The sequence below is a fragment of the Cucurbita moschata genome, unplaced genomic scaffold (assembly GCF_002738365.1).
Source record: "Cucurbita moschata cultivar Rifu unplaced genomic scaffold, Cmos_1.0 Cmo_Scf00020, whole genome shotgun sequence".
Taxonomy (NCBI): domain Eukaryota; kingdom Viridiplantae; phylum Streptophyta; class Magnoliopsida; order Cucurbitales; family Cucurbitaceae; genus Cucurbita; species Cucurbita moschata.
In genome coordinates this window covers 432,222-444,453 of record NW_019268536.1, presented here as the reverse complement: position 1 = coordinate 444,453, position 12,232 = coordinate 432,222, and the positions used below count along the sequence as shown (strand labels likewise).

The window sequence follows — 12,232 nt, the reverse complement described above, 5'->3', positions numbered from 1 at the left end:
AAAAGTGATTTTAAAATGATAATGTAAGATTAAAAATTATATTACAAATTTTGAAAAAATAAAAATATTTTTTTTAAACAAATTAGAATTAAAAAGAAAAAAGAAAAAAAAAAAGAAGGAGCGGAATTTGACATTTTTCTGCCTAGTGTTCACATTTGTGGACCCCAGATTCGATTGCCCACGTGGGCGAGTTTTCCTCTGTCTTCTCATTTGTTCCCCTCATGTTCTTACTTTTTCTATTTCCACCCTCCTTTTTCTTACTAATTAACTTTCTGACCCTTTTTTTTTGTAAAAAAATATTTGAAAATGGCTTTTTTTTTCCTTCAAATAATCTATTAAATATGTCATTTCATGGTCTAGGGGCATTTCCTAAAATGGGAAAATAAAAGATAAATTTATTTTCTCTCCCTAAATCCAAAATAAAAAAATTATGTAATGAAATATTGTAATATTTTTATTTTATTTAGAATAGTAAAAAAGGAGTAAGTAACTCAAAATTTGAAAAGTAATTAAAATTTCAAATGTCATTTTTTTTTAATTTGAATATTTAATTGAGATTAACACATTAATTTACTTTTTTAGTCATAATTTTGCTTTATTATTTTTTTTCGAATAAATAAACACAATTAAAAAATAATTCCTTTTTAAGTCTTCCAAATTTATTTAAAAAAAAAAGAATTGATTTCTTTTTCTTTTTAAGGGAATAAAAATCTTATTACGGACTCCAGTGGATAAATATTGTCTTTTTTTGTGGGTCCACTTGTTGAAAATCCCAATAAATAATCATTAAAATACTAAATAAAATTAATGGAAAATACAAAAATAAAATAATGTTTTTATTCTTATTTTTCCCTTTTAGGTAATGAAATCAAACAAACCAGCTTCATCCACTCCACAGCCGACGGTCTGAAAATAAAAACAATCATTTAATTTTTAAAAATTAAGTTGATAAATACTATTTATAAATTTATTTATTTTTTTAATCTTATTTTAAAATATATTTTTTTGAAAATATATTTTCAAAATTTAATCTAAATTTTAAAACTAAAAGTGAGTTATTTTTTATAAATATTTTTTTAATTGAAATTTGATTAAGAATTTAAATGATTAATTAAACATAAAAACTATTATTAAAAAATCGTGGAAAAATAAACCGTTTAAAAATATCCATTATCAATTATCAATTTGTTTTTATTACTTTAAAAGTCCTTATTTTTTAAATAACTTTTAAAAAAAGTAATATTAATTTTTCTATAAGCATATATTTTTTATAACAAAATAATATAAAGCGTGTTTTAAATTATCAAAAGTAATTTTAAAAAAAATCTTATTAAATAAAAAATGCGTTAAAATAAGATTAATTCAAAAACTTTTTGAAAGAAACACTTGACTTTAAAGTGATTAATGGAATAAATCTTTAAATATTTATTTTTTTTATTAATTTATAAAAGGGCTTTTCAATATAGTTAATCCAAACAATTTTTTTATTTAAAAAATATTGAAAAAAATATATATTTTAAAAAATGTTTAAATGGAATTGAACCAAAGTTAAAATAAATAAATAAATAATAATAATAGAGGCTTTGTCATATAAGCTAGGATCAAGTAATTGACTTTATTAAATAACAAAAAAGAAAAAGAAAAAAAAAGAAAAAAAGTTGGACACTAATTAATAAAATATGAAAATTAATTTATTTTTTTTTATTTTTTTTTTATAGTAAGTCAAACCATTCCCATATTCCTCTCTTTTTGATAATCTTTGCAAAGTGGGTATTTGTGCCCATTTCTTTTCCTTTTTTATTTTTATAAGATAATCCAAATAATAATAATAATAATAATAAATAATATTGAGATTCTTTTTAGTCCAATAATTGCACAGTAAATTATGGGACTAAATTATATCTAACTTGGATTTAGTATATCTGACTTGGATTCATTCATAAATGCCTGTTTGCCATTGATCCTCACTCATTTCTACTTCATTAAGTTAAAGAAACATTAAAAATGACACAAACTGAAGTAATCAATCATGGTTTTTATACGGAAGCAAGCAAGTAACTGACCTGTTGATGGCAGATGGAAATATCGAGCTGCGTTAAAGAATATATTGTTGCATCGAGTGACCGACTACTTTATGTAGCTACTCGTTGGCTAGCCCTAAAACTAGCTTTCACTCGTAAAGTCGGTGAAATTTCTATTAGGTTTATGTTTTCGGGTATACTCTTGCCTTTTCTAAGAACTCCCACTCAGTTAGCTTTCACTAATAAAGTCGGTGAACTCTCCATTAAGTTTATGTTTTCGGGTATACTCTCGTTCTTTTCTACGATCTCCCACTCGGTTCTTCTCCTTCATCGTCGTTGATCTTTTTGATTTAGATTTTTCGACCGTCGAGAAACCTATAGTCATTGATTAGTTTACCCGAGCTAAGATTTTAGTAGCAAAAAGAAGTTTATAATTAATAATTGATATAAAGTAGAGAATGAATGTCTCCGTGAACAAAAAATGTGGAATCATTCTCGTCGTTTGCTGCCTGTCTCTTTGCACCGCAATAATTATTAAAAAAAAAAAAAAAAAAAAAAAAAAAAAAAAAAAAACAAAAAATCAAAATTTACTTATTATTATTATTATTATTATTATTATTATTATTATTTGTTTATTTATCCTTTACGAAATTCAGTTTCTTTGTCTCTTTCATCACAGCGATTTCTTTCGGTACAGTCCGGAAACCGCCATCCACTCAACTCTGCCTTTCTTCACTGCAACAATCTGCGCGCCGTTTTCATTTCACTTCGTCGTCTTCATCCTTTTGATCCTTGTTTTGCTTCTGAACCGAAGGTTGTTTTTGTTTTTTGTTTTTGGTAGCTGCAAAATTTGTATGTTTCAGGAGCGACAATTGGTAATTTCTTGTGTAGATTTTCAGGGGAGTGGTGAACGGAGAGGAAATGTTGCTGCAGAGGAATTTTTTGGTTGTTTTAGTGTTGATTGGAGTGGTTTTTGGAGCCAATTTGAGCGTTGTAAAGGCATTGCCACGACGAATTCTCTTGGACACAGATGTGAATACTGATGATTTATTTGCTCTTTTGTACCTCTTGAAGCTTAATCGAACGGAGTTTGAGTTGGAGGTAATCAGTAATCTCACTTGGTTAGTTCATTGTTTTAAGTTGTTCTGCGTTTAACTGATTTGGAGTTCATTATCTTACCTTTTCTTCCGGTTTCGAATCTCTTACATATTTTAAACTGTTATCTAATGTTGTTGTTTGCAAACGAATTAAGGTATGCTATTAAACAGGATTTTGAATTCTCGTCCATTCTCCTGCACAAACCTAACACAAAAATGGTAGTAGAGTTTACCTTTTTCGTTTTGAAGCTTGTAATTGAAGTTATTGTCATTGGAGCCAAATGGACCTTCTCACACACGAATAATCAACTCAAGAGTTGAGATGTTCATATGCACTAGCTAAAATCTAGTCTTCAGATCAATGTGGAATAATTGAATGGTCACCTCTCGCACACTGGTCCTTGGGGGATCGACTTTATCATCGATTCGATATCGTGTACGGCTGCAGAGTTGTTTTAACCATGCACTTTGCATTAAAATGAACATTTTCAACGTAGAAGCTAGCTTATGCAGTGAGGGCTTTCTTTGTACTTTTAAACAAATGTTCAACTCCTTAACACAATAGTTTAGAATTCCTCTGGTCCTTCTACCAAAGTAAAATAACCGCAACCAGTTATTTCACTGTTTTACCAAGGCATGGTTGGTTGGAGGAACCTGAAAAACATTACCACTATTTATTTTCTTCAACACGTCATTGCTGAAGCAAATTAATGAAAGAACCTTCATTACATGTTGAAGTAGTTGAGTGTCCAAAACTGTGTGTGTGTGTTGTTTAACTGTGTCCTTGGTAAGTATACCTTTCCTTCTAGTTTGATGGAGCCTGCCGCCAACAATATGATTCAGAAATAGGAAACTGAATGCATGTAGTTTGTAGACTGGTTGCTATTCTTGTCATCAGGATTGTTATTACATTGCTGCAGGCAATCACTATTAGCGCAAATGCTTGGACAAGTGCTGGACATGCAGTGAACCAAATCTATGATATTCTTTATATGATGGGCCGCGATGATATTGCGGTTGGAGTTGGAGGAGAAGGTGGAATACTCGATGATGGAACAATTCAACCCAACGTTGGTGGATATATTTCCATAATTGACCAGGTTAGAATACATTTCTTTCGTTGCAGCAAGACATTTCCTTTGTTTACAGACAACAATGACTGCTAGGCTCATTGCTAAGAACTATGCTGTCATGTTCTTATGACAGTCAAATATAGTTTTCTAATGAACAATGAATCTACAGATTCAGAAAGTTTTATTCCATACACAAAACAAAGAGTCCATATGTTGCATGCCAAAGTGAATGTTAATGATATCAGGGATTGACGACTACAGGCGGATGTAGATATAGACAAGCCATTCCCCTTGGTATTAGAGGGCGATTAGATGCTGATACCAACTATGGACTTCGCAAAGCCTTCCTCCCACAGGTATGCAATAGAACCCATTCTATTAATTCATAATCAGAGTGATACAATCCAAAGGAGTGTTCAAGAGCTCCCGAATAATCCACATTCACATCACATAAAAGACACGTACGCATATTTCTACTCATCTCGTTCACCCTTTACATTCTCTTCCTATAGGTAAACATTTATATCTTGGGGCTGTCAGTTTGAAAAGAATCAATCTTTAATTCCAATCTTTCACTGGCACCGATGACATACTTCCACAATATACTTTTTTCTAGCAAGTATGCTATGTCAAAATCAGTTGAATCCAAATCTGTATCTTGTATCTTTAGCTTGACTTTCATAGCAATCTTTCGATATTATTGTTCAAGATACGCAAATGCTGCGATAGTTGAGCTCATACTTTTGTCTATGAACTTAGGGAAGCAGGAAATATAATCCTTTGCAACAAAAGACTGCTCAGCAGGTGATGATTGACAAAATATCTGAAGGCCCCATTAATATATTCCTTATAGGGTCACACACAAATTTTGCTATTTTCCTCATGAGTAATCCACATCTAAAGAAGAATGTTGAGCATATTTATGTTATGGGTGGTGGTATAAGATCAGAGAACCCAACTGGCTGCTGTCCAGAAAATGCCAGCAGATCTTGCATTCCTCGACAATGCGGCGATCCTGGTAACATATTCACAGATTACACTAGTAATCCTTATGCAGAATTCAATATCTTTGAAGACCCTTTTGCAGCATATCAGGTACTGCAGTCTGCTGGAATATCCAATTAAACATAGTCACACCTGAATGGGAACTATCATAGGACTGATATGTTGGCTGCAGGTGATCCATTCTGGAATTCCGCTCACCATTGTTCCTCTGGATGCTACAGACACCATTCCCGTAACTAAGACTTTCTTTGAAGTATTTGAGCAGAATCATGGTACAGTTGAGGCACAATATGCATTCCAAACCTTGAAAATAGCTCGTGATTCTCGGCTTGGCGAGCAATTCTATACAGTAAGTTCTGAAATGCTCTCCTCTATCCAACACCTGAATGAAATTTTAGATTTTTTTTTTTTTAGATTTAAAAAAGATCAGAACATTGTTGGTTAGCCTTGCTTGATTTTATTGTGAAGGGAGATAAATAAAAGATCACAAAAGAACTGAAGTTTTTGCAGACTTATTTCATGTGGGATTCTTTCGCATCTGGTGTGGCAACATCTATCATGCTTAACTCACATACCGATGATGGTCAAAATGATTTTGCTATGATGGAGTACATGAATATAACTGTAGTTACTTCAAATAAACCGTATGGTAAATCTGATGAGTCAAATCCATTCTTTTATGGACGTCAAGTTCCAAAATTTGATCTTGAAGAAGGTGGGGTGCACAGTGGGCATGTTCAGACAGGACTTCGAGATCCCTTTTGTATTGCGAGTAATGGGAAAGGGAAATGTCAGGTATTTTATTTTTCCTAATACTTTTAATTGTCTTTAGTTTTGTCTCTCCCATCTTCTTCAATCTTCTATAACGTAAATGTGTTATCTGTTATATGCTATCCATCAGGATGGTTATACAGCAGAGGTAATGGGTCCAGAAGGAGTGCATGTTTTGGTGGCTACAAGAGCAAAGTCCAACCGGAACATCTCCAGTCCTCTTGACAGAGAATTTTACGTAGGCTTCTTAGATGTGAGGCTCTTCTCATCTGCTTTGAGTTTCGACATTGTAGTCACACTCTTCCTAAAAGTTTTAACTATTTCATGATCGATTACTACAATCAATGAAGCTTAGGTAACAATATGTTTTTCCTGTTGACCAGGTTATTAACAGTCCTATAAACACAGGAAGATTCAATTTTACCACACAATTCCCATATTACGAACAAGTTATGTACAGACCAGATTTCAGAAATATTAAACTGGGGAAACCTGTTGTGATTGACATGGATATGAGCGCTGGAGACTTTCTAGCGTTATTCTATCTTTTGAAAGTACCTGTGGAAGTTATTGACATCAAGGTAGAGTTTCTCTTCTGCCTTTCTCTTTTCACCTTGGATACTACTGCATTGTATGACAGCCCTTCTAATATTCCAGCATAATGCCATTAAATTACCGATCAACCGAAGAGCTTAAGCTGACAGGTTATGATAAATTTAATTTTATCAGTACTCCAACACTCCACTTCACTCGTGAGGTTGAAAGTTTGTAAAAGTCTCTACAAATGGAAGTCAATATTAATGGAGGAAATGACATAACAGGGATTCAAATACAGAACCTCCTGCTTTGGTAACATATTGAATCAATGATCAATCTAAGAGTTTAAGCTGATGGGTTACGGTAACTTTAATTTTATCAATACTTAAACAATGTCGTTATAAAATTTTGAGGCATGGCTTCCATTCAAGATGAATCCTCCTACTCTGTAATTTATCTTGGTGGCACTTGTTAAGAGTGAGGTATTGGAAATGTTAGCAACTAAGGGACCCAGTTTGTCGATCTGAATAACTTTTGTATTGCAAACAAGGAAAGAAGTTGAGAGAAAGCTCTTTGGGGGTTTCATGGTTGAAAGGAGTAACCTTACCTGCTTATAAGGAAGCTCTACCTCTTTAATCAGCAACCTTCAACATTTTTCTATGATAAAGAAAATTTTAGCCCAAGGCATTTTGAACCTACCATTGCTTTATTCTCAAAAGTGACCCACGGTTGACCTTTCCTCTTTACCTTCTCTAGACATTTTATATTGCCTCTACTTTTCTACAGGCAATAATAGCCAGTCCAACGGGATGGGCAAATGCTGCAACAATAGATGTTATCTATGATCTACTGCATATGATGGGTCGAGATGACATACCAGTAGGTCTTGGAGACGTATTTGCAGTAAACCAATCAGACTCAATTTTGCCTATTGTTGGAGACTGTAAGTATGCTAAAGCCATTCCAAATGGATGTGGTGGATATTTGGACTCTGATACTCTCTATGGTCTTGCTCGTAATTTGCCCAGAAGCCCAAGAAGGTACTCATAATTACCTGTTTAGTCTCTCAGAGATTTCATGTTGAATCTATCTTTATCTGTACTTTCCAGAGAACGCTCCAATCCACAAGTTGCAAAATGAAACTAACTGATTATAACTCGAATCTCAAGAGTGAACCAACGTAGTGCTTTGATTTACATTTTAGTTGCATCCAGTTTATTTATCCTCTTTGGCCTTTTAATTGATCGACACCTATCTCGATTGCTTTACCAGGTACGCAGCAGAACACCCAGTAAAACACGGAGCTCCTCAAAACTCGCAGCATGCTGAACTGAGACAACCTCTAGCCATGGAAATTTGGGAATCCATATTGACAGAACTGGAGCCAGGATCCAAGCTTTCAGTGCTTACCAATGGACCATTGACTAACTTAGCAAAGCTTATTACATCAAACAAAAATGCAAGCTCCCTTATTCAGGTTTGTGGATTTGGTTAGTCTTGTCATTATCTTATCTAAAACATATACTACTAATACTCAAAAAGCAAGAGAACAAAGTGCCACGATAATCTCTGTGAGAATTGCTGTTTTCCTTTAGAGTTTAGAAGTATTCTGCTATTTATCTCTTGCACGTTTCAGCTAGATTTCTTTGTGCTCTGGAAGGTTTTGCTTCTTGTGGTGCCTTCCTGCAAATGGGAGAAAAATTGTTTATATTAATGGTCCTCATATAACATAAACACTATGAAATAGAGAAGAAAGACCTCGGAATATCTAATGTATCTACATTATCACAAAAAGAAGAGTTTCTTAAGCTGAAGAACTTGAATTACATACAACATTTGTTAGTCTTTCAGCATATTTTGCATACTTCTGTTAATATAGTAAGCGCTGAACCACTGCAGGAAGTTTATATAGTTGGGGGGCACATCAAGGATGATGATATAGATAAAGGAAATGTCTTCACTGTTCCTTCAAATATATATGCAGAATTCAATATTTTTCTTGACCCCTTGGGTGCAAAGACTGTTTTCGAGTCAACAGTTAATATCACGCTTGTTCCCCTTGGCATTCAGCGATGTGTCAGCTCATTTGAAAATTTCTTAGAAACTCTCTGCAAGAAAAAAAGGACGCCTGAGCTTCTCTTTGTCCGTCGTTTGCTGTCAAGACTCTATCGCTTGAAGCAATCAGACATCTGTTATAAGCATGTGGTAAGAAATTGCCGACGACTTCAATTCTTACCTGTTCTTCATAATTTTTTATTGGTTAATCTCTCATGGCTTCAATGAGTATAAAACTGTACACGATATATTTTACCGATTCAATTTCTTGTATCTAAGTTTCCATTGGCTCTGAACCTTTGGAATTTCTATGAAAGTCAACTGTTATTTTCTGTAATAAAAGCTTGTTGTTCTGCTGTAGGATACTTTCTTGGGGGAACTTCTTGGTGCAGTAGTCCTGGCTGAAGAAGGCCGTGTGGAGCCAGTTTTTCAATTCAGGCCTGTAAAAATCTTAGCAGCTGGTGTTGAATCTCAAGATGGCCAAACTGTCATTAATGAGAAGGGCGGGAAATTAATCCGAATACTGCAGAATTTGAACCAAACAGCCTACTTTGACCTATATGCAACCCGGCTAAGTGATAAGATACAATCTGCAGTGGTCAAAAGCTTTAATGACCAGATAAGAATGTGGAATAAACTGCGAAACCACACCTGTAATTATTGCCATGGGTCATGTGTTTGCTGATATTCACCGGAGATGAAAACTTTTGGGGCACTTGTATAAACATAAAAAAGGTTTCCATTTCGTGGTTCATAGAAAGCAACAAACAATAAGATCTAGATTATCCCCCTATCAATTTATGTCATCATCTAAGCTTGATGCTGTTCTTAGTCCATTGGCGGCCTACTTTGTCCATTTGTTGATTTTGTTTGTTTCAAATAAGAGTGGAAATCCAAGAAAATTCAAAGGAAACCCACAAATGACCAGGTATGTTTTGATTAGCAGAATACTAGGGGAACAAAGATGAAAGCGAGTATTTGCCTCTATGAAAGCGCACCCAGAGAATCTTCCAGGACTCCATGCAATACAAACAGTTCAGCTCAAACAGACGTAAAAAATCAAAAGTCGAAATCAGCTGCAGAAAACATTGGTGTTCTGAGTGAAAAGGGCAAAGGTTCTGAATTTGTACAAGCACAAGTAACAGCCATTTTAAGAGCCTAGAGAACAAGAGAAAGGAGACTCGACACGAACAAATGGAAAACTCTTGGTTTTCATGGATTTTGTCAGTTTAGGAACCCAAGTCCACGGGGATGGATCCACCAGCATTCAAAATCCGTTGCTCCAGCTGCAGTAAACAAGGTTTGTAGTCAATTTATCCATTTAGGTAAGTGTGAGATGATAAGAAGAAAAGCCCTTAAGTAGCAGATTTCTCTACTTACAGCATATAGATAACTGAGCTTATCTTTTACACCATAGAATGCTTGCTCTACTTGTTGGAGACATCTTGAACACCTGGAAACAACAGTTTACTTACTAATCACTTTATTATTCTTGTCACTTAGTTATTCCTCAGAGCTGACTGCTAACTGGGAAGAGAACTTTGAAAGATATGATTCAAATAGTGAAAATAGCTCACCATTCTGGACTTTGTTGCTCGCAGGCGCTCCGGAAGTCAATGCAGGCATTCTTCACTCTAAGTGCACCTATGCTGCATTGCACACAGAGGAGTCAAAACAACAAACAAAACAAGGTCAGCATTTTCTTCATGACTTTTAGATTTGATAAGCATCATGAATATCCTGACCATTGATACACCCTCCCTCCCTTGAATGCTCAAAATTCAATGATCAGTTACCATCATCAGTCTTGCACCTCAGCTCAAAAAAATTATTCCAATTCAAATTCTACATCGATTGGAGAGGAGAACGAAAAGACGCGTTTTATAAACCTTGAGGAGAAGGCCAAAAGGGAAAGCCCAAAGAAGACAATATCTGCTAGCAGCAGTGGGTTTGGGCCGTTACAAATGGTATCAGAGCCAGACACCGGGCGATGTGCCAGCGAGAAGGCTATTCCCTGAAGGGAGGTAAACATGAGGTGGTGTGCCAATAAGTATGTTGAGCCCCGAAGGAGGGTGAATTTGGTAGGGGTCCCCCATCGATTGGAGAAAGGAACGAGTGCCAGTGAGGAAGCTGGGCCCTGAAGGGGGGTGGATTATGAGATCCCACATTGGTTGGGGAGGAGAACGAAACACCCTTATTTATAAGGGTGACGCGTTTTAAAAACTTTGAAGGAAAGTCGGAAAGGGAAAACACAAAGAGGACAACCTAAAGGGGAAGTACGAAAGAGAAAACCCAAAAAGGACAACCTTGAAGGGAAGTAGAAAGGAAAAACCCAAAGAGGACAACTTTGAGGGGCGAAAGGCAAAACCCAAAGAGGACAACCTTGAGGGGCGAAAGGCAAAACCCAAAGTGGCAATATCTGCTAGCGGTGGACTTGGGTCGTTACAAACATCAGCTGGGAGTGGAAAGATTCGAATCACTAACCTTTAGGTGGGTGGTATATCTTTTAACCCAGGCTAAGTTTAGCAGTTTAAAAGTTTTTCCAAACACAGTGTGGTAAGTTTGAACTCTGTGTAATACAGGGAAGTGCAAACTCACACAAACAAGTTTTAATCACATCTTAAAGGCTTGGAACCCAAAGCTCCCAAAGTTCTGACCATCGTATATCCATTTTTAGAGAGAGAGAGAGAGAGAGAGATAGAGGGGAAATTTTGTACCTGGAGCTGCTGCCCTTCAGCTGGTGCACATGATCATCAATCTTTTTGAAGTCCACAGATGGCTGTAATCTGACAGAAACACAGAGAAACATAAAACGATTCAACCAAGAAAAACAAGTCATAAAAAAGGATCTGCACGACGGGATGATTGATGAACTTGGTATTGATGAGACAGAGAGAGAGAGAGAGAGAGAGAATAAAACTCCAAGAAAGCAGCCAAAGAGGCTGAGTCCTTACAGTGCGATTCTGAGTTTATTGAGAAGCTCCTCGGTATCTTCAAAGAAAAGAGTCACCACTTCAGAAACGAAAGTTGGATTACTCTCATCTTGCAGTTGCAAAAGCTGCAAATACTGACTATCCAGAGTACCCTTCTCTCACCAAAACCACATAGATAGATCCACACAAACCAAAACACACAGAACAAACATAAGATTATTCACAATCCCCACAAAACAAACCAAAACCCACTTCAGATTTCAAGTTTTACCTCACCCAGTAGGCCTTTTACATACTGAACCCGCTGTCTCTGCATCAATCCCACCTCCATTTTTACTCACAGAAGCTTCTGTTGACTACGAAAATATGAAGAAGATTCTTAGAACTTGGCTGCGATCCACAAAAGTTGGTGCTCGATTACAGATCTTAGGAATGAAGTTTAAGGATGACGAGGGGTCTGAAGGGATTGGTGAAGAAGAATAGATAGATAAACTTGAAGTGGGGTTTCGGCGATGGATGGCCGGGCGCCTGCAGGGGAGGAGGCGAAGTGGAGGCAGAGTCCAAAGCAGCTTTTTATCAGGCTGGATTTGAGGGTCGTTCTTACAGGATCAAAGCCTCCACCTTTGCTTGTCGTTTTCTTTTCGTTGATTTGCATTTTGCAGTGATACTTTGTTTTATATGGTCCTCCAAATTTCATTGGTCCTCTTTTTTTTTTTTTTTTTTTTTTTTTTTAAATTTTT

General features: G+C 35.6%; 2 protein-coding genes across 6 annotated transcripts; one reads left to right on the top strand and one right to left on the bottom strand.

Moving 5' to 3' along the window:
* Positions 1 to 2,700: 2,700 nt before the first annotated feature.
* On the top strand, positions 2,701 to 9,393 carry LOC111457705 (uncharacterized protein C1683.06c). 5 transcript variants are annotated; one of them, XM_023100065.1, is made up of 13 exons: positions 2,701 to 2,835; positions 2,921 to 3,122; positions 4,039 to 4,218; positions 4,437 to 4,547; positions 4,951 to 5,286; positions 5,369 to 5,545; positions 5,698 to 5,991; positions 6,098 to 6,220; positions 6,351 to 6,548; positions 7,291 to 7,544; positions 7,777 to 7,981; positions 8,404 to 8,709; positions 8,921 to 9,393. In XM_023100065.1, the coding sequence occupies exons 2-13, from the start codon at positions 2,943 to 2,945 to the stop codon at positions 9,242 to 9,244; spliced, it is 2,688 nt and encodes an 895-aa protein (XP_022955833.1). In that variant the 5' UTR covers positions 2,701 to 2,835; positions 2,921 to 2,942; the 3' UTR covers positions 9,245 to 9,393. The 5 variants fall into 5 exon arrangements, with proteins under 5 accessions (XP_022955833.1, XP_022955834.1, XP_022955830.1 ...); XM_023100066.1 differs by having other exon boundaries at positions 2,913 to 3,122; positions 5,707 to 5,991; XM_023100062.1 differs by having other exon boundaries at positions 2,913 to 3,122.
* Positions 9,394 to 9,510: 117 nt separating this feature from the next.
* LOC111457711 (histidine-containing phosphotransfer protein 1-like) lies at positions 9,511 to 12,157 on the bottom strand. Its single transcript, XM_023100079.1, has 6 exons — positions 11,764 to 12,157; positions 11,514 to 11,644; positions 11,277 to 11,345; positions 10,137 to 10,208; positions 9,940 to 10,012; positions 9,511 to 9,845 (listed from the first exon to the last, which is right to left on the bottom strand). Exons 1-6 carry the CDS (start codon positions 11,821 to 11,823, stop codon positions 9,789 to 9,791), a joined length of 462 nt encoding a protein of 153 aa, XP_022955847.1. The 5' UTR covers positions 11,824 to 12,157; the 3' UTR covers positions 9,511 to 9,788.
* Positions 12,158 to 12,232: the final 75 nt, after the last annotated feature.

Coding starts and splice junctions, on each gene's coding strand:
- LOC111457711 (XM_023100079.1), bottom strand. CDS start 11,823: ATGGAGGTGGGATTGATGCAGAGACAGCGGGTTCAGTATGTAAAAGGC. Junction 11,346..11,513: donor AATAAACTCAGAATCGCACT/GTAAGGACTCAG, acceptor TGTTTCTGTCAG/ATTACAGCCATCTGTGGACT. Junction 10,013..10,136: donor GAGCAACAAAGTCCAGAATG/GTGAGCTATTTT, acceptor TGTTGTTTCCAG/GTGTTCAAGATGTCTCCAAC.
- LOC111457705 (XM_023100065.1), top strand. CDS start 2,943: ATGTTGCTGCAGAGGAATTTTTTGGTTGTTTTAGTGTTGATTGGAGTG. Junction 5,992..6,097: donor ATGGGAAAGGGAAATGTCAG/GTATTTTATTTT, acceptor GCTATCCATCAG/GATGGTTATACAGCAGAGGT. Junction 6,221..6,350: donor TTTACGTAGGCTTCTTAGAT/GTGAGGCTCTTC, acceptor CCTGTTGACCAG/GTTATTAACAGTCCTATAAA.